Source organism: Gymnodraco acuticeps, unplaced genomic scaffold (assembly GCF_902827175.1).
Source record: "Gymnodraco acuticeps unplaced genomic scaffold, fGymAcu1.1, whole genome shotgun sequence".
In the NCBI taxonomy this organism is placed as follows: domain Eukaryota; kingdom Metazoa; phylum Chordata; class Actinopteri; order Perciformes; family Bathydraconidae; genus Gymnodraco; species Gymnodraco acuticeps.
The window spans coordinates 463438-485230 of NW_022989981.1; the positions used below are offsets into that span (position 1 = coordinate 463438).

The 21793-nt window shown below is 40.8% G+C and overlaps 2 protein-coding genes across 3 annotated transcripts; both read right to left on the reverse strand.

Moving 5' to 3' along the window:
• Positions 1 to 20: 20 nt before the first annotated feature.
• Positions 21 to 3217, reverse strand: ttc9c (tetratricopeptide repeat domain 9C). Of its 2 annotated transcripts, none has more exons than XM_034211890.1 (4): positions 3094 to 3217; positions 1577 to 1915; positions 1085 to 1267; positions 21 to 608 (listed from the first exon to the last, which is right to left on the reverse strand). In XM_034211890.1, the coding sequence occupies exons 2-4, from the start codon at positions 1911 to 1913 to the stop codon at positions 451 to 453; spliced, it is 678 nt and encodes a 225-aa protein (XP_034067781.1). In that variant the 5' UTR covers positions 1914 to 1915; positions 3094 to 3217; the 3' UTR covers positions 21 to 450. The 2 variants fall into 2 exon arrangements, with proteins under 2 accessions (XP_034067781.1, XP_034067782.1); XM_034211891.1 differs by having other exon boundaries at positions 3099 to 3176.
• Positions 3218 to 3983: 766 nt separating this feature from the next.
• LOC117543511 (high affinity choline transporter 1-like) lies at positions 3984 to 21738 on the reverse strand. Its single transcript, XM_034211858.1, has 8 exons — positions 21519 to 21738; positions 12721 to 12834; positions 10387 to 10542; positions 10130 to 10278; positions 8388 to 8531; positions 7410 to 7563; positions 5320 to 5537; positions 3984 to 4893 (listed from the first exon to the last, which is right to left on the reverse strand). Exons 1-8 carry the CDS (start codon positions 21700 to 21702, stop codon positions 4342 to 4344), a joined length of 1671 nt encoding a protein of 556 aa, XP_034067749.1. The 5' UTR covers positions 21703 to 21738; the 3' UTR covers positions 3984 to 4341.
• Between the last annotated feature and the right edge of the window lie 55 nt (positions 21739 to 21793).

Sequence of the window (21793 nt, forward strand, 5' to 3'; positions counted from 1 at the left end):
TTGAGACATCAGAGCTTGGATGATGTTTATAAAAAAATATTTTACTTGAAATCTGACAAAATCATTATTCACAGCACTGACCAGACAACTGCAATCTTGAAGGCATCATCTGAACTGTTAGTAATGCATGATGATTCTCACTTTAGTTTTCAGAGGCATATGTGAAAAAAAATCCAAATTTAAATTCAGCTTTGCCTCCGAGTTGCTAGGAAACTAACTTTTCCAAACTCTCATTTCTATTTTCAGCAGAGACATCTTCAGTTTCCTCACTGAACATGTTCTAGTACTCAGTATAATCCTTACTTCACTATGCTCAGCTCATTAACACCTAAAGGAGACACAGTAACATCATTCAACATGATATAACATTCCTCGTTGATTTGTGATCAGTCCAGGTTGAACACAGTCTTTGTCAGTTTGAGCTTCATTGAGAGGTTTTAGCTAGCCGACTCAAACTCCTCCACCGGCTCCGTTAGTTTGGTTTATCCCTTCTCCAGAGCCGCTCTTCAGGCTGGGGGAAAACATGCCTCGGTACATCGCTTTCTCTTTTTGCAACTCTCGATTCAGTTTCTCCTCAACCCTCTGCAGCTGTTTCTTCACATTGGCATCTGAGACAGAAAAATGAAGAACTTTTATTTTTGAAAAGGCATACTTTTCTTTTATCACACAGGCTTGACTTTTTAATATATTTTTATGAAATATATCCACAAATATTGCAACAAAGCCAAATGTCCTACAGAGGAAATATCATGCATACACAACCTCACAAACACGTGACCTCCATGCCAAATGTTAGCCTCTTATGGCAAAACTGTGGCTATAACTAGCGAGCTTCCTAAAAGAGCTGCCACATTCTTGCTTTCATGAAAGAAAAAAATCTCTCCATGAAATAGAAATAGAGTGCAATTTGTTTTTTGCCAGTTCTGATTTATGAAGGCGTCACTATTTTATCTTGAAACCTATTACAGGATGTATTAAAAGTTCTAAAAGTGATGTTAATTAGTGATTTTTGTATGTGCAGGTGGACCGATTTGGTCATCTTAAGATAATGTAGATAACCTTGTTGTAAAGTCTCTTTTCTTACCATTAGGCTGCTCACTGCAGGCCTGGGTGAGGTACTGTTTGGCGGTGTGTGCATCCCCCATCTCCAGAGTGGCTACTCCTGCCCTGTACAGCGCTTTGACATCACCTGGTCGCCACTGCAGCACCCGCAGGCTGTAGTCTCTCACACGAGAATAGTCAACACTCTGTTTCTGCAGCAAACAGGCTGAAAGAGATATATTTATACATATATAATATTGTACACACTAGACCCAGCTGCCAATTTCCCTTCATCAGGCAATCAATGAAAAAGCTCTCTCCTAAAGGAAGTTGATTATTTGAAGCATAACTCAATTGAAGAGGGCATTTAAAATTAAAATGACTATTACCTAACCATGAAGATCTAGAGTCTACATGAGTGAGTAATATCAAGATTAGTTTTTTTAAAGAGCTACTACCTGAATGGAACAGATATATTTAACTACATTTTCCCAGCCCTGGATTTTGCTCAACTCTCATATAAAAGATGATCTACCAGCTAAATTGTTGTAGCAGTCCACTTGTGTATTTCTCAGTGAAGCTTCCTGTTCGGGTTCGAGAGGAGGGATCTCAGGTCCAAACCCTTTCACTGCTGCCATCACATCAGAGTCGAGGCCTCTGAGGACCAGCAGGGCTCGGTGATAACGCCCGATGGCTGAGCGAATGTTCTTCTCCCTGTAGAAAGTATTCCCTTCTGTTTTCATTTGGGCGGCCTCCTCAAGCAAAGTCCAGGTCGGCTTTGCAGGAGTCCGTTTTTGTCGAGATAAGGTTGGTTCTGATGCTGCCGCTGCTTCCTGCACATCCATACTCTCATCCCCCCCTCCAGCCTCCATTTCTGAAATGGACATAGTTGTGATTAATAAGTAAATTGGCAGTCAACTGTTTTTCAAAGTAGATTTACTAATCACAATGAGTAACTTGAAAAAAGTGAATCTGATCCAGAACAATAACGAAATGCATCTACAGAATCAGTTCTACACTGTGAGGTACTCCCATTTAAAATGTTGCATCGGAAAACGTTGTTCAATGTTTTCAGCAGTTTACCCAGGCTTAATGGAGAGGGGTGGGGTCGTTGTTAGGGATAAGAAATATAGGATTGTTTTCATGATTTCATGTCTAGAAGTAGATTGTGGTGCATTTAAATTATAGCGATGACAGTGAAAACAAATAAGTAGCTTGAAAATAAGCTGTCTAGCTTGCTATCATGGTAGAGAAGAGGAAATAAATACAGGACTTATTTAAAAAAGACCAGACTCACAATGTTGCTGTTAGTGTTTATTTGGAGGAGCGTTATGATTATGCTTGATTAATGCAGGAAGGCCATTTATCTAGTCTGATTTTCACTAAATACTCCATTAAAAAATATGGAATGCATGTTAACAACATGTAAGTAAGGTATAGTGATTTCAGTATGTTTAAGACGATCGAAGGCACTGCATTTTACAGTATACTGGACACCATTGACAGAGCTTTAATTCGAAAATCGAAACTATTTTAGCATGGATATTTGTGGAGGTTTCCATGTCGTCCCATGCCTATCGTTGCAACCCATTGTTGTACTAGCGTCATTCCCACGGTGCTAAGCGGCTGTCAACCTGCCTCTCAGGTAGGCTATGTTTCAAACTGAATAATACAATAGTTTCGTAGATATACTTATTGTACTAATTGTTTAATACCTCTGTTAACAGACTTACAGTAGGCTATACTACATAATATCAGCAGCCCGCGTAGGGACAGTCAAATACTGCATTATATTTTAATTACTGACACTTACTAAGCTAGTTACTTTTCTACTTTGTTTCGTTGCTAAGAAACATTAGCTAAAGGGGACATTTGTAACGAACGTTCTAATGTTCACATCGTTAACGGTTTGTAGCTACAGCTAACGAGCTAGCAAAGTTACCATGCCAACTAAACCTGCTCACACACTAGCTAACGCTCATTCAGTTCAAAGCGGGATGTCTGCACATTTAACTGGTTGGTTCATTTTATATTGGTGGAATATTTGCTCACCTTACAAGTCACTGAGAGGACAATAAACGCACAGCTACTTCTTACAGTTGACAACCATTCTGCTGCTGTAGAGTCGCTTCCTTGTTTTCTTAAGAAGTGGTCAAAACTTCAACTTCTTTAAGCGTTACTGCCACAGCAAGGCCGAACCAGGAATTACCGTTTACACACTTCAGATATACAGTATTTTAGCTACATTTATTAAATTAGGTGGGAAAAGTACTCAGATATTGTATTCAATCAAAGTAGGACCAGAATGTAGTAATGCTCTGTAAGTCCTGCAATCAAAATGTGACTCAAGTACAAGTAGAACATTGTTGGCATCAAATTACACCCTACCAAAAGTAAAAGTAGCCTACTCATTATGTAGATTGGCCCATTTCAGAATAATTTGTATCATATGTTTCGATCATAAATATTGATGCAATAATGTGTTTATCAAAGCTGGCAAAGGTACAGTTAGTTTTAATTATTTTGTATGCTGCCGGGTTTCTGAATGTTACTCCAGGTGTAACTAACGTTTTATTTAGCCTAAGTGTTGATTATATTTCACATCATTAATCAAAATCTGCAAAGGAACTAAAGATACGTGAAGTGGAGCAAAAGTACACAATTTTTATTGTAGTGGGGTAGAAGTAGGCTACTAAGTAGCAACACAATTAAATACTCCAGTAAAGTACAAGTCCCTCAAAATTGTACTACAAGTACAGTTCTTGAGTAAATGTACTTAGTTACTTGACATGTGTGATTTCAAAAGTTAAAGTTAGATGTATATGTTGAACACACCTTACTTGAAAACCTTATGTTAAGTTGAACAACTTTTCAATTTCCATTTACGGATGTATCAATCAGACATAGGCCTACTGTAGGTCTTACACCCAATTCATCTTGATTTTTTGATTAACCACATTGAATGTTTGACATGGATGGGACTCCTATTGATGATAGGTTGCTGGAAGTAACAAAACACACAATTTACTTACTTTAAACTGATTTAATTATAAGCATATTTTTAAATCTTTGGTCAAAGCGCCCAATATAGGCTATGGCATAAAAAAGAATGGTATACCGCGGGGCAAATATTTGCAGGCTACTTCAACAAACTCAAGAGATTTACAAGAGATTAATTATTACACCATTCTGTGGCAAAGATGATCATTTTACAAAGATTAAGTCTTTGATGTAAAAGAGGGGGAAAAAATAGCTATAGCATCATAAAACATTATAGAATTGCATTAAATCGTTTATTTTTCAATCTTGCAGATTTGTGGTCAACATTAATTCAGTGTCATCCTGAGATTTCTCCTCCTTGTCTGTCTTAGTGGTATCATTCATCGATAGCATTCGTTTCTTCTGTGGTTTGTGGGTTTTCACTTTAAATACGTCCCACCTATCAGGAATCAGTCCTTTATCGAAGAGCAGGGAAAATAGATAGGAGAACAACAAAGTGGCAAACATGTTGGACAACATGCAGATCGTCTGTACAGGAGAGCGCTGGACATATATGCCGTTTTCAAGAGTGGAACCTGGAAAGTGGAGAACAATGGGTAACCCAAATGACGGCTCGCCGCTCAGCACTCTTAACAAAAGTCCAACTAGCAAGCCAATAATGGAGCCGTATCCGTTGGAGATATTGAAGAAGAGGACGCAGGTGAGTTGAGGAAACATGAAAATGTAGGTTATGCTAGAGCCCAGGATCCACAAAACCATGATGCTGTTGTTTAGGAAGGTGAGCGCAGTGCCAGCCAAGCCCACCAACACCACAGTGGCCCGGATCACCCACTGGAGCTCCCTACCAGATGCCTGCAGGGAAAACATCCTAAAAGCTGAAACAGAAATAAACGAAGAAAGTGCACTCTCGAAAAAGAAGATGTACAGTATAGGCTAATCCACTGTGAAGTTGACAGCAAACAGGGATTTATTCCTCTAGAATCCTGCCTAACTTTGGTGAATATCAGTTTTTTGAGCTACAACAAAGGCCGAAAAATAAACTAACGATTGTTTTTAACCTAGCCAATACCTTTTACTACTGAAACATTTTTTGACCAAATATGGCTGCTACCAGCTAGTTAAGAATAGTGAGCATTCAGCAACCCTAGAGGTTAGGCTGAGTTGTCGAGTAATATTTGACACAAACAAATACATGCACAGCCACGACCAAACTCATCATCTGGCCTCCAGTGGAGATAACAACCACAACTCTATTCTTCCCCTCAGGTCTCCTCTTACCTTGGTCCTCAGGATGTTCTTATAGATGTTGGATGAGAAGATGGAGGCGGCTGATAACAGAGCGGAGTCCGTTGATGACATCACGGCAGCTGCTATAGCTCCGATGCCGATGATGGAGATGTAGTTTGGGGTGAGGTGCTGCAGAGCAATGGGCAGAATCAGACCGGCCTCCCCTCGCTCGTATGGGGACGGGGAGCCGTACAAGGTAGAGTTCCAGTCTGACACCAAAAATGTGACATAAATTACCATAGTCTCTCTCTTATATTTAAAGTGGCAAAAGATGACAGTTTGCTTCAACTTATCATTATGGAGTACATGTTGATTATACAATTTAAACGCCTGCTGGTGAATAATGACTCTGTCTGACTAGATTGGTTCCCTGTAGGCCTTGCACTTAAAGGCCCGGACACACCAAGCCGATTTCGGCCGTCGATAGATCTCTAGCCGTCGATGAGCGTCCGGTCGCCCATACTCAGATTGGTGTGTCCCGCACGTCCCGCACCGTCGTGTCTTTTCGGCCATGCCGACACCTTCCGCTCCCGATTGAACATGTTGAATCGGGAGCGGAGGCTGTCGGCAAAATAAATCACTCTGATTGGCTGTTCAGCTAAGCGAATCGGTGCATGAGAAGCGATACAGAAGTGAGGTACGCAAACAAACGATTAGGCACACACGGACGGCTATTATTTTTCATTTTCATCTCACCTGTACGCAAGAATTTATTTTACATCATGACGATCTGGAATGAAGAAACCGAAGACCAACTCATCAGCTTGATTCAGGAGAGGCCAGCTCTGTACGACATTACAGAGAAACGTACTAACATGCTAACTAGCCACAATGCTTAAATAGTTTATGTGTGTGCTTCAGAGAAAGAGCTAAAGAAGAAGTGGGATTCTCTGCGAACCCAGTAGGCCTACACCCGGTACAGGAGACTTGCCCCTCCGGGTAGTTCTGGAGCACTAAAGACTGGCAGACAGCAGTGGATCCTGACCAGGCTGCAGTTTTTAGAGCCCTACACAAGAAGGAAGGAGAGTACTTCAAACCTCACCATCACGGTAACTATTTTATTTGTTGCCGTAGGTCAGGGTCTTATGTCCCATGAGCTTGTCGCTGTCGTATCCATGATTTCACCCATTTAGTGCGGTTTCTCCTAATTGTTCGCTTCCGCCTCTTGCTATCTGCTTCCACAAGCAACAGTCCAAGGGCTGATACCACCAGTACGGCACAAACCATGTTTTCGATTATAAGTCGCTATGTGAAACAGTCTGTGAAACAGTCTGTAATGGACGAAAGTGAAAATGGAACGCACACGGTATTTGTTATATAATGCAGTCTGTCTTCCGGTTGCCTCTTTTGAATGACGAATACACACTACCGCCGCTGCTGGTAAGGAGAGTTATTGCCACTCACGTTCTACTTGGCCGTCGGCTGAAGTCTTTGCGGTGTGTTCCAGTGCGACTTTTTGGCCAAGACGCAGGACAGGAGACGTGAGGCGACACAACAGTCGGGTCCGTCGGGACCATAGACTGTATAGGCTATATAAAGGTCAGGACGAGTTCTTTGATGTCAGTTCGGTGTGTCCGGACCTGAAATGCATTTCTGTATGCTCCCCTGCGATCGGACTTTCACAATAAAAGCCCTAAACAAACACACTGCAGCACTGACTACCAGAGAGCATTTTGCTCAAAGGGAACTCAACAAATGGTTTCCTTCTCAACAAAATTGCTCACACTAACCCAGTAGCTACTTTACTCACTTTACCCAGTGAAGTTAAAGGACATATGGAGTAACTTTATATCCAGCAAAGCAGACTTTGATGGAGGAGGCAAAGAATACAGAGAGAGAAAGTTATTAAAGAAGAATGTTTTACTAGACCTGCCTATTACCTTAATGCCTAATTATTACCAGCAGGGGTTCACTCTGCCTTTATTATATCACTGAGATTGGGATTGTAGTTCTTTGAGATTTGTGCAGTTGTTTATTGCTTTGGACAGTAAAGTAAGCCAATCTAAGTATGTCCTGTGTTTGTTGGTAGCTCTGAGGAAACAAGAAAGAGATCTGTTTCCACTTTCATTGTATGGCTCTACCTGTTGATGCTGCGACTGCTCCAATCAGAAGGGATGGGATTCCTAGAACAAAGATTAGTGGAGCTGCAATGAAGCAGGTGATCCTGGCTGTGGTTGAAGAGGCAGCTGACAGTGTCCTCTGGTGGAAGCTCTGATATCCAAGGTTACCGAAAGCCTTAGGAAACCCCCCCAAAAAAACATTATTACATTCTGAACATGACCACAAGGGAAAATAAGTCATATGTGTCATGGGGGGGGGGGGGGGGGCAATAGCCTATAGGCAAAACACAGAAGATCAACAAAAGATATGACATAAAATGAATTTACCAAAGCTGCAGTAGATGGTCCACTTCATTCATTATCTTTCCGTTTTACTGATTTAAATCGCTATACGCTGCTCTCTCTCGTCTCCCGCACACATTGAATAGAAAAATACTCTGAGCATGCGCAGTGTAGTTTTTACAGCACCCATTCATTTTGACAGCAGAGAGAGGGGCTTGCCCCACATGGCTCTACACGGCTCAATAGACACACTGTGCACACTAATTGGAAGAACGCAGACTAAAACAGCAATGTAGAGACGAATCAGATGACTAAACATGATCTTAAAATATATTTTAACATTTGTTTTTGCATATTTTTGGAATTATTATTTGCATTACTTTCTGCTGACACTAGGTGGGGCTGTCCCTAATGACGAGTCGCCACTGCTTCTTTCTACTGTATGTCTGATAAACTGGACTAATTATCATTTAAAATCTCAAGACAAGCGGTGGGCAAGAAAACAATGCTTTTAGACAACCTAGTTATATTATAAACACTACAGTATCTTTGGGATAAAATCAGTGATTAGTGAAAAAAGTTCATTTACTACTACCATGTTAAAACAGATGTCGCCCTGATATGTGTATATTCTACAGTAGTCTCGTTAATCCATCCATCTTTCCAACACTCATTCTACTATTGACACTTTTCTATATGTCAAAATGTATTCCTTACCAATAATAGGAAATTATCAATCCACCTCCACGCTCTGTCTTTATCCACTGAACCAATCCAGGGGGCCTGGTAGGTGAAGTTGAAAGCAGTCTTGGTGATGTCAGTTGAATGGGGACTCATCAGGATAAATGGGACACATAGCCACTGCAGAAAAAGAAAATAAGCCACCGATTTAAAAATGTTAAACGTGCATATTCCCTTAATAAAGTGAGGTGGCATGATCGTTGTTTATTCCCTGTAGATTAAAATACTGTGGTGCACTTTTTGATGCACTGACAAAAAAGGGTTAAAAAAACTCCAGTTTGTTAAGAATGATTTCTGCCAGAATATAAACTTAAACCTAAATATTTGCACACATCACCTTATTTTAAATCTCTTAACTGGCTCCCAGTTAAACAAAATATTGGATTTTAAAACCCTTTAACTGCCAGCATCACCATTTGGTAGAGCACATTTGCGTCTTGATATCTTGTTGAAAAAAGAAAAAGAAAAGTTGAACTCCATCTGATTCAGCCAGCTCTACCCTTTGGTTGACATGTTATGCACAAAACAACCTCTAGATGTCACTGTGGTTCAAACAGAATGCCCTTCAGCTAGCTTCAACTGAGAAAGTTGGCAATGCTAAAAATCACTGCTGAAGAAATCACTCTTTTTGCTAAACTTTTGTAAGGTAACCATATCCTTTTTGACATATTTTAGTGGCAGGGCACTGACTGAACATAATTAGATAACTTGATGGCATGCACAAAAAAAGTTTCAACAAGGGTGCAATTATTTTTTGGAAAATATGCTCAACCAATCGGTCGAATTGGCCTTTTATGGTAAGCTAGCAATATGACTTTTTCAGAGTTTCAGAGATGTTTTCCAATACAATATGGTAAATAAATGGCTAGATTCATGGTAATATTACTAAATCTAGTACTGCCTTATGAGTCTCAGAGTGAAAGAGTGATAATAATTGATATAGCACCTTTCATGCATGGCATTCAGCCCAAAATTGCACACAGATGAGCAAGTTAGGCCAACACAGGATATAGACATTTGCTGTTAGGCCAGTGGTTTCCTGTTAGGCCAATTCAGCATATACAGTAAGATGAGCAAGTATTTTTTTTATCATGAAAAACACTTTACATAACTTTTTTCCATTTTTTTTTTTTACAATTATAATTTATTATCTTTTATGAATATATCTGGTTGTATATATTGCTAATTTTACATAAAAGAAACAAATGTATTTGAGTTTGTGCTTTATTTGAGTTTGATGCATACAAATACTGTACTGTATATGATGATTGTTGAAAATGTACTTTTATCATAGAAGGCCAGCTCGACCATTTGGTAGAGGCTCATAAAAACAAAACTGTGTGGTCAGTCAAAAAAACGTGTTTTAATTTTTCCATAGCTTTTTTCTTGGTCCGGCAGTTAAAGGGTTAAGATGCTTTAAAAAATGAATTTTATTACCTTTTTTATTGTCATACCTTTTCATCTTACATGTTCTTATCTTGTTTGTGTCATGTAAGATCTTTCTATTGGTCTTTGTTTTTTATTTTGAAGCATATTGGATTTAATTCCCTAACCATTCTTAAGAATCCATTTCGATTTGGGATTTGTTCTTATGTTATCACAGTCCAAGCCAAGTCCCTACGGACTGAGGTACTGCTGCCCTTATAATGCCAGCAACAGAGCCATCTTTAATCTTTGAAAGTATTTCAAATAACTTTCTATTCAAGCGAAGAACTCACTAAACTGAAGAATATGAGGGTAAGCTGTATGATGTCTGTGTAGGCTACAGAGTAGAGGCCTCCCAGCAGTGTGTAAATGATGGCTACTGCGGCAGAGATCCAAATGCAAACGTTATAGTCCAAATCGAGGACCGCACTCATTGTTGCACCTATAAAAATAAACACAATTACATACAGCAGACTCTTCTATCCTACAGTATGGGAACACATTGTATTTTTTGCAAAATGGGACTTTTAATGTAAATTGTTTGACTTACCTAAGCCAATAAGAGTTCCCGCAACCCATATTATGTCGGATATGAGCAGCGTAATAGTCAAAAGTCCACTTATTACATTTCCATACTTGATCTGGAACGGGTCCATCATTGTCACATATTGTTTGTCTCTCATCGGCTTGGCAAAGAAAAGTCCACCTTAACGTTGAACCACAAAAGAGAAACAGATCTGTGTCATTTGTTCTTAACTGATTTACCATTGCATTTTTCTAAAATTCATGTCCCAATTATCTTGGCCAAAATAATTGCGATCATATTATCCTGATAATCATCAAACTATGCTTAAAACTCTTAAAATGTCTCTAAATATGCTGAAATCACTTTACTATGCATTTTGTTTAGATCAATACATCCCAGAAAGGCAGCTTTTTCTTTAGTGAAAAAAAAACAATCAAAAAAATTCACAAGGTGATGTAAAACACAGGGTTAATATAAGAATGTTTGTGTGGCATACAGAGCCATCAGTGGGTTGATATACCTACATTATTAGTAATTACATGGTTAACATGATTTGTATTTAGTACAGCTCATGTTCAGAGTGTGGTGAGAATTGTCTGTGTGTTTTCTGATAAGGAATGGTTGGTTTATTGTTTGAAAAATGTAGGTCTTGAGGATAGGAGTCGAGGAGGGGAGTTAGAGAAATGAGAAAGTGTGTGTGTGTGTGTGTGTGTGTGTGTGTGTGTGGGTGGGTGTGTGCGTGTGTGTGGCGAACTGTGATAATAAGATACATATTTTTGCTCTTTGCAGGTAAGAACGGAGAGTTGGAATTGTGTAATTGATGAGTGATTATGTTATGTGTGAGTTTTTGATCCCGGTTGGACTTTATGTAGTAGTGTTTATGAACGTTACTTGTTCAGCAAACGTAACGTATTGAAAATGGCTAGCCAGTAGTTAGCACTGGTGGTGGTCTAAAGAGCCCGGACTGCTCGTGTATAGTTAATAGATAAATAAATAAATAAGTTAAAAGAGATACATAATTGATTTGGTCAATGTGACAATATTCGGTAGACATGATTATTGTTTGGATGTTGATGCAGATGTTCATTATGTTTCTGTGTTAGGATAGTGAATACGTTCAGAGAACGTAAACACACACTTGAGTAAAGTCACGGTGTGTGTGTGTGTGTGTGTGTGTGTGTGTGGCGAACTGTGATAATAAGATACATATTTTTGCTCTTTGCAGAACAAAATAAAAGACTTTCAAATTAAATGTGTAGTGGAGGGCTACTTCACTCTGTACCACGCTACATTTGGACAAATCGAGAACATTGGTAATTGGACAATTATCTGTATTCTTGAGAGGCAGGTCAACGATAATATTTTCAGTCCTGTTTGTCATTATTTGCCACTCCCAATGTTCTCAAGTGTGAGCCGGAAATGCTTGCTTGAGTTGTGGTACTGGCTTGAGGGTATATTGCTTCACCCTCTAAAGGGGATGACAGCTCTCTTTATTCAAATGTGTTCACCGGACTGCCTAACTGAATGTGCCCAATGACTTGGTCTCTACCATCTCTGGTGAGTCTGCCATCCAGGCTTTTTTTTTTACACCTTTTTCACTACAGGGTTAGTTGATGGCCATGCCTTGAACTGGTTCATTGAAAAAATTGAAACTTCTCCAACAACATGGGAACAATTGTTTTCTTCCACAGCTAGCGTTTCCTGCGGTGTTTCACAACATCACATTTGCGACCCCATTTGGTTCTCTGTGCATGCTTCCTTAGGCCAAATCATTTATACATTTCCTCCCACTGTAATGCCGATGACACACAGCTTTTTCTCTCCCAGAAACAAAAAGACTGTTGCAATTTTATGATTGTTATTATCTGCTTTGAACACATAGTGTTAGATAGTATACACAGCTGAATAAAAGCAAGTTTGTCCTATTTGTCACTATGGGTCCTACAAAGCAATTACCAACAGTCTTAGCAACTTGTCAATCCTTTTCAAAGCCCACGTAATAAACCATGGTGTGATAATTGACTCCATCCTTTCAGTTTGAGAAGCAGGCAACGTAATGCAAAGTTACAACATCTCTTGGTTTGCCTGTATTGTTCGTTACATGTACTAGGACAAGCTGCAGTAAATCTTCAACGTAAGACATCAACTCGGTCTTTGGTTTCTAGTACTTTGATATTATTGACAAATGGCTCCCAATGCGTTTCAGAATACATTTTAAGCTTTTCCTGTTTGTGTAAAAAGGGCCCCTCCTGTTTTGAAGACCTCCTAACACCTGGTCACACGTCAGCAGCGGTTTGTATAGCAATATGGTCAATGCGGGTTGACTTCATGTGACTTATTGCCATTTCTATGTCTTACCAATAATGAAAGAGAGGGCTGCTGTTACTGGTATGACAGCCCAGGTCAGTCCCATGGTTGGAGTGTACACTGCCTCTGTCAGCCCGACGATAAAGCCCCCTCCAACAAATGTAGCTGTAGGAAATCACATAAATACGGTGGCCTACTAGTACAAATGTGCTACAACAGCCTAAACACTTAAATCACGGTGCACTTTCAAAAACGATGTAAATATATAACACAAATGTGCCAAAACACATGTAAATGAAGAAACAATCTTCACCAACTTCACAACACATGCAATTTTAATTTTGAATTTGAACATGCGCAGGGTTTGCTAAAAGCGCTGATTAAACTAAATGCAAAAAACACAGCAAGAAACTAAAAACGTGCTGATGTTTGGGGATTACGAACTTGGCCAAATCTCTCGCAGAGTTAAGCCTCATCCCAATACCCCTCCTCGACTCCTCTCTTCCCCTCCTCCGGGACTTGACCCGGAAATCGATCAAGACACTCCATTTTGAAGGACGTCCCAATAGCTGAAATGCACACGGAGGAGTCGAGGAGGGGTGAGGGAGGAGGGGTGCGTATAAAAGCCCCGCCCCCACCTTCACAGCTGGTCTATTTCAACAGAGGAAAACCGACAACTGGAAGATGAGTGGAAAAGCGTCACATAAATGCATAAGTGCTCACAGCTCCGTGGGAATTATTATGTGCAATTCATTTCTAAAAGGCTTCACATTACCATAATTATATTTTTATTTAAATGTAGGCTACATTTTACACCAACACGGAACACAAAAGCAGGACCAACCATCATACATTGAATTCCTTGACTAACAAGAGAAAGATTCATTCATTTCAATAAATATTTAACCAGAAATGGTCCGGTTCTAAGGGGTTATTCAGTTAAGTCCGATGAGAGGGGCTGTGCGCATGTCATCATTAACAGACGTCGTTTAAGAGTGACGTTTGAGTGAACGAGGACGTCCCAATTAATACCTGAGGACTCCTCTGTCCTCGCGTCACCTCCTCGTGTCTCTCGCTCGCATTTTACGGAGGCAGAGCTAAGATGCAAGGAAGGGACGCGAGCAGAGTTGGGTGTAATAATATTACTTTTGTCGGTAACGGATTGGTGTAACGCGCTACTTTTATAATTCAGTAATCACACTACAGTTACTAATATTGCCCCGACACGCGTTACTTTGTTACTTACTAAAATCAGTCATAATCAAACTGACAGACGAGAGGGGTTTCCGCCGCAGGTTTATATGTAGTAATCTGCGCGATTTGCGCGTCCACATCTCCACGTGCAGTGCTGCATAAACATGGCTGAGTCAGCGATAACTTTCGAGGGGTGGAGGTACGCCCATTATTTTGAGTTCGTCCGAAGAATAGACAGGAATGTGACGGTGAGGTGCAAACTGTGTCCAGGCCAGAAGCTGTTATCCACTGCTGGAAACACCACGTCAAACCTCAACAAACACCTGCAAAGAACACATGCTAAGGTGAAGCTACAGCACACGCTATTTGTTGTTTGTTTATAGAGAGGCGAAGTCCCTCCCCTTCCGAAAGCCTCCATGGGACCCCGGAAGCGGGAAATTATACATTGAAGTCAATGGAGAGAGAAAGGTTATCTTTTGATCCCGTTTGAATTGTGCCACGAATGACACATATGATGTTTGTCAATTTAAAAGAACATTTTGCAAGTCAAAAAAATAAAAATGTGTGGTAAAACTGTGAAGTTACAAATTTTTTCGTGTGAAACCGCTCAGTGAACTACAGGTCTCTCGTCTCGCACAATACGCGTCACCAACATAAAGATGGCCGTCACGTTAGCACATTTCACCACATTCTTTCAGAATGAGAATACAAGTATTTTACGAGGTGAAAATCACTACAAGTCTGGGCACGTTGAGAACTGTACCTATATGAAAGGGGAGTTAGTCGGTTCTGTAAGAGCCAGCATGCGGGACCGGCTTTACAAGGTTTCGGTGAGTAATATGAGTGCAATGTGTAACGTTAATGTCAGCTAGCTAACATTAGCTAACAAGGTACACTAACGTGTTTTGTTTTAGCAACTAGTTTTCTCCTTAAGAACTTCGTGGTCTCTGTGTATGCTGTGGATAACATTAGTGTTCACAAGAACAAGGTACACTCCCGTGTTTTGTTTTAGTTGCTCTTCAGATTGAAGCGGGCAGTTTTATATCGACTATACTGTATGTGTGATCTCCTTTGTGTCATTTGAGTTTATTTGCTGTGTGTAGATTCAAGGATTTTGGTTATCTTGTCAATTTGTTTGGTTATCTAGGCACAGCTGTGTGTGACTCCCTCTCTTACGTGTTTTCCTAATGTAGAGAGCATTGATTAATTAATAAACTACACACTGAGTCTAGATCCTGATCAAATCCTTTTTTTTTGTTGATCAAATGTTTTTCAAAATGTATTCATACACATTTAAAAAAATTAGGGCTGTCAGTCAATTAAAAATATTTAATCGCGATTAATCGCATGATTGTCCATAGTTAATCTCGATTAATCGGAAATTAATCGCACATTTTGTATCTGTTCTAAATGTACCTTAGAGGAATATTTGTCACGTTTTTAATACTCTTATCAACATATGAGTGGACAAATATGCTTTATGCAAATGTTTATTATCATCTGAACAATGACAAATATTCTCATGAATATTAAACACAACAACCTCATAGGTAATACAGAAAAATCAAACAATAACAACAATCAGACAAATATATGGAAAAATAAACCCTCCCACCCCCAGATCCTGACCATCCTTGTATTGCTCATTCAATCTATTATAGCATGCTAACAAATGGTACTTACTTTATTTTTACAGATCTGCATGGGAGACGATGGCGCGATGCAGAGCGCTGTCTGTGATTGTGCACAGGAGATGTACAAATGCAGCCACGCTGCAGCATTGGCAATATTTGCCATGTGGCAGATCAGCTCCACAGATGTTGAGTGCCAGTGGAGGATGCCTGGCACTTCCAAAGTAGTCCACCCGGTGTCTCAACTCTATCAACAGCAAGAGGAGACATACAACCCACTGGCCAGAGACATCGCCACTCAGGATGTAGACTGGTTCAGGTCTGCACTGAGGGGCACACAGTGTGGCATGGCATGGCTTTTATCACCTGAGCCAGAGCCGCAGCCTCAACATCAGGCCATTGTCACCGTGCCGGAGCTGGTGAAGGAGCATGGGGGTCGGGGGCTTGAGGCAATTCTTGCCTCAATGCGACTGACAAGAGACCGTAGGACAGCGGACAAATCCCCAGTGGCAGTTACACAGACAGGACAGGTTGACAGCCAGCAATTTTGGTGCTGTGCTTAGGTCGGGACTTTCATCCACTCCATGCGCGTCCCTCATGAAGAGGGTGCTTGGGGGTTACAATTTAGACGGAGTCATGGCTGTCAACTGGGGAGTTGTAAATGAGGCCGAAGGGGTGAAGGCTTTTGTGCAGGCCTATCGGGTGACAGTGATCGACGCTGGTCTCTTTGTGAGTGAGTCGGGTGTTTTGGGAGCATCACCCGATGGACTTGTGCAGCCATCTGCCCTGCTGGAGGTGAAGTGTCCACACAGCCAGAGGAACATGACCATCGCGGAGGCAGTCCAGTTACCATCCTTCTGTCTCCGTGAGGAGGGTGGGTCTTATGTTCTCAAGGAGAATCACCCATACTGGCACCAGGTCCAAGGGCAGCTGCACATCACAGACCGGAGTATCTGCTATTTTGTTGTGTGGACCACGAAGGAGGCGATCATCATCCCCATCAACAAAGACCCTGCATGGCATGGAAATCGCCTCCTCCTGGAGAACACTACACTCAGCATATGCTCCCTGTGTTGGCCAGTAGAGAGGAGGACATATAAATAAACACACACACACACACACACACACACACGATATGTAACTAATAAACAATAAATCCCATGTTGTTGAAAAAGTAATAATGCTGCATGTGTACGTTTTTGTTCAAATATAGCAAGTGTTATCGTGTTATGTGTTCCTGATATCGTGCAGCCCTAATATTAAGGCCTTATTGTCACATGCACAATAACTACAGTGCAGTTTTGGGCAATAAACATGTTAAGTCTCAGGCCCCTCTAAAATAAAGGATATTTAAGACATATAAATAAAGAATTACTTTTACTTAACTACTACATAACTGTATTACATGGTTATATAAATAGTTTGAATGATTCATGACTGACAGAAGCTTGTTTTTACACTGACCTGTTATACTCATATCTTTGTAACTTCAGTAAACCTCAACAATTCCCCTTCTGGTTTCATGCATCACAGTTCAGTAAACTGAGTAAAATATGAACCAGTGTAATCATTATAATAACTTAGGATTGTAACTCTTTAGAAAAGGTGTAGGTGGCTCTTAAAAGAGCCGTTGTGTGACTTTGGGCTGGTCTCAGCGGATGCAGCGGGCCAGCTGGATGTTCCCCCCGGGGATCGCAGGCTGAAAGGTTTGGGAACCCCTGCCTTAGTCAACGGTGAGGGTGCTGGCTACTTCCTTTATCAGGGGATTTTGCAGGTTCACCAAGGCACAGCAAAGCTTTACCAGCACATCTGCAGTGTTCCTGAGGTGGCAAGGAATCAGGTCCAGAATCCTGAACTCCTTTATTCTGGCATTTGCCCTCTCCACATGGACCCTGTTCTTGGCTATTTCCCTGGTAGCTCTCACCTCACTCTCTGTGAACTTACCCTTGTTCAGGAAAGGGGGAATGTTCACAATCACACCCGCAGGCACAATATCAGATATTAAGAAGCCCTTGTCTGCCAGGATAAGGTCGCCAGCCACTAAATGTTCCAGAATGCCTGAATGCTGCATAATGGCCTTATCAGACACAGAGCCCGGGAAGAGTTGGCTGCAGAAGTTGATGACTCCATTTGGGGCCACAGAGATGAGCACTTTGAAGGAGTGCATCCCTCTGTAGGTGGAGTATGTCAGCTTGGCTTGGTCCATCTGACTTGGGGCGGCCACGTGGATGTCGGTGCAGTCGACAATCATTCTGCAGTTGAAGGCAGAGGACTGGAAAGCAGCAGGCATGCTGTTTTGTTTTTTTTGCCTACTGGGCACAGTGGACATCATTTTTTTGAACAGCAACCTGTGGAGCAGATGGACCATGGTGTTCACCACATTACCCACTGTTGCGGTACTGCAGTGGAACAGCTGTGCAAGGTGCAGGTGAGGATAATTCTGCCGGATCTTCATCATGGCCATGAAGACCTGATCTGCCAGCAGGATGCCCTCCACTTTCCATCCAGCGAAATAGACAATGGAGCCCTCAAAGCGCTCCACCAACCCCGCCACCCTTTTAAACATGGCCTGATCAGGAAGCCCTGTTTCCATACGGATTACATCATCAGGTAAGCCTGCTGCTGAATATTTGGCCATTCGCATCCAAGTATCCCCTGCCAGGTCTGCGGAACAACTGGACTGCACACTGGAGGGTCCAGGTTCGGTGTCTGCGGACTGCACGTTGGAGAATTTGGGGTCAGTTTCTGCAGACTCTGGCCCTTTGCTGTAGCTGTGGTCGCTGGACTGATTAACCGCTAAGCTCCCTTTCTCTTTGGTCCACTCAAATACAGTTGGCCCTTTCTCTTTTCCATGAGGAAAATGGCAGCTGCATATTCGGCTTTTCTCATCTGGCTCCCTGTCTGCTCGTCTACAATGAGAAAATTATATAATTCATTACTAACAATCATTTAAACCTGCCAAATAGCCTCCCTACCCATAGTTTAAACAGTCTGCACTCTTGTATTTATATTGTGAAGCACTTGTAACATTCAGCTTGTATGTGTTTTAGTTTAACCCTAAGTAAGACAGAGCTCTTAAGGCCAAACAGTGTGTTTGGCCTTTTAAGTGTGACACATATGTAGGGATAAATGCTTCACCTGACCACTGTTACTAAATAAAAAAGGTTTTCTGCATCGTCCGTCATTTTTTCCAAATAATTACCAATATTTCACAAATTCTTCATGTCAATTTAAGAGCACAGCTGTATGTTGACTATGTCAACTTTGCTTGGTTCATCTTACTGGGGGGCAGCTACATGGATGTCGGTGCAGTCCACAATCATTTTGCAGTTGAAGGCAGAATTAATTTATTATTGACTCAGAATGAAGCACAACTTCATGTCATACAATACATTGACTTCATTTGTAATTGTGTAAAAAAATAAAGCATTGATTAGCAAGCAGGACCTGCAGGAACAGAGAACGGTGATGGGTGGAGCTGGGAAGAGAGAAGAATAAAGAAAACAGATCAACTTTATTATCGGATATTAAAAATTCAATTTTCAAAACAAGTTGCCGCTCCTACAGTTTTCTAGTATGTAAAGATGATTTCACATGACCTATGCAAAATATCACACTCAATACATGTGTGTCTCTGGGGGGTGCAATGTGCCTTTGATATATATAAATAATATACCATAACCAAATACGTACAGTGGAAATCAGGTTGCCAGGTCAGTCCAGTGTGCATGTTCCTCAACGTCTCAGCAGTTACAGGTGAGGTAAATAAAATAAAAGAGAAAAAGGTCAGTAACAACACTTGAAAGTAACAACACTTTGAATAATTATCTCTTCTAATAATTTTCTCTCAGTAAGCACACAACGACTGTCTTTCCAACAAACAGATTGACTCACCCTTACTATCATCACAATGAAACACGTCCAGAAGAATGTCATGCAAAGCTCCCTGCCTGCCTTCGACTCTCCCTGACTGCTTCCTTAGCACCCGGTGGATGGCGCAGTAGGCTACGCTTCAAATGTTTCACGAAATACTTACCATCATGACTACTCTTACTGTTTAAAATGTTGGTTTACTTCATGTAATAAAATAATAACTTCATGGTAAGGCTACTAAAAATGACAAGGCTAAGTAAAGTAATGCTAACTAACGTGCTCGCTACTCGTCGCTACTAGCTAGGTAGCTAACTTGACTATGTTCCATGCACAACATGTATATTACCTATGATATTACCTGATATGTCTGATCCAGCGACTCCTGGTCCTTTCATCAGACGGGAATCGATAGAAGGAGCAAGTGGTATGATCACTTTTATGACTACAACCTGGTACAAAGCACACAGGCATCTTGTAAAAGTGAATTTATTTTTAGCGATCTATAATTTATTGAAGGGAATAAATCAGTTATGAGATCTTCTTCTTCTTCGCTTTAATTACGAGTCTTATTATAAATCACCGAGCATGCCTGTGACATCACTTACGCGACCCAGAATGGGATTTGGGATTTGTAGTCTTTGTAGTAGCGTATTTTTCATAGTCTTATATTTCAGCAGTTTTACGACAAAATGTGACTTTTTTGACATGGAAATGATTGTTTAAGATTGACAAACATCATATGTGTAGTTCGTGGCACAATTCAAACGGGATCAAAAGATACGTGTTCTCTCTCCATTGAATTCAATGTACATTTTTCGCTTCCGGGGTCCCATGGTCCGGAAGTAGATGGGCGTGACTTCGCCTCTCACGCAGTCTGTTCTTCTTCTCTGTCTTCCGGTTGTTGCCTGTTTTGAATGACAAATACACACTACCGCCGCCTGCTGGTAAGGAGAGTTATTGCCACTCACGCATGCGCAGTTCATACGTGCTCGGCGAGTAAAGTAACGAGTAAAGTAACGAGTTACTTTATGTAGCGAGTAACGAAGTAGTGTAATATATAACTTTTTTTAAAGTAATATGTAATATGTAATATATTACATTTTTTTAGTAACGACCCCATCTCTGGACGCGAGTGAGGGAAAGGAGGAGTCAAGGAGGGGTATTGGGATGAAGCTCATGTCTGTTTCATAATTGTCAGTACATTTTAAATGATAGGTTATCTAGGTAACTCAGCAGATCTGCAATCATTTCAGAAGGAATCATATATTCACAAAACCTACATTTTAGGTAAGTTTCCAGTTGCAGTTGGCCAACTTTATTATCCCCGAAATAAGCACTCCAGTCAGCTGTGGACAATCACTTTTTAGTGTACCTGTTTCTGTTGTGTTTTGAGCTTTTAGCAGTGTTTTTTCTTTGCAGCATTTTGGATTTGCAGCCTTTATTTGCCTGTTTCGTTACATTGGGGAATGTTTTCTAAATACTGCGCATGTGTTGTCAAATTTGTGTAGATATTTGCATGTATTTTGTCACATTTGTGTTTTAATATTTGCATCAATTTTTAAGTGCAGCACGTTTCTCTTACTGGGATTGTTTTGGGCCGTTGTAACGCGTGTCCGTCAGCCACCGTACATGAACGAGTAAAGATTGTCTTACAGAATACTATTCCATTTAACAATGTAAAGTTTCAAACATTGTTTTTATTGGTCCACATATTATTAACTTGCATCAGAAAGAGTAATCTAATGTGTTCAAACAATATAATCAATATGTACCATTAAATACATTTAAAAAAAGGAACCATAACGGGATCACTGCGAATATAATAATCCTAACACTATCAAACAGTGCACTGGTTTTCAACAGTGAACAACAGTCTCAATAATCGACATGATCACCTGTGCATTCTAGTAATAGACTGCAGTTTAATGAGCTACAACACGTTATTCTGGGGGCTTTCCAAGCAGCTTTATAAATACAGTCATACATTTGGCAACTACCATTATAGTCACAGGTTTAAAACGCAATGATGGAATGTATCTGAGTATCTTTACAAAAGTACTGTACTTAGGTTCATTATTGAGTACTGTACCTTACTTATGTATTTCCATTTTCTGCTACTTTATATTTGTATTTGTAACCCCCCACACTCACCTGTCATGGTGAAGATTCCCACCACCAGGCTGATCCCTCTGTTCCCCAGCAGAGTGACATCTGTAATGTCCGCCTGGCTGCTCTTCTTCAGTCGATTGGACTTCATGGAGGCCCAAATGCCGGTGCCCAGCACCAGCAGGTAGAAGAGCACCATCACCACGAGTCCTGCGATGTTTAGACTCATCGTGCACGACTGAGGGATTGAATGAAGAACTGTTGCTCCAACCGACCCCTTCAAACTCACTGACTGTGTGTCCAAACAAGCTGAAATTAAT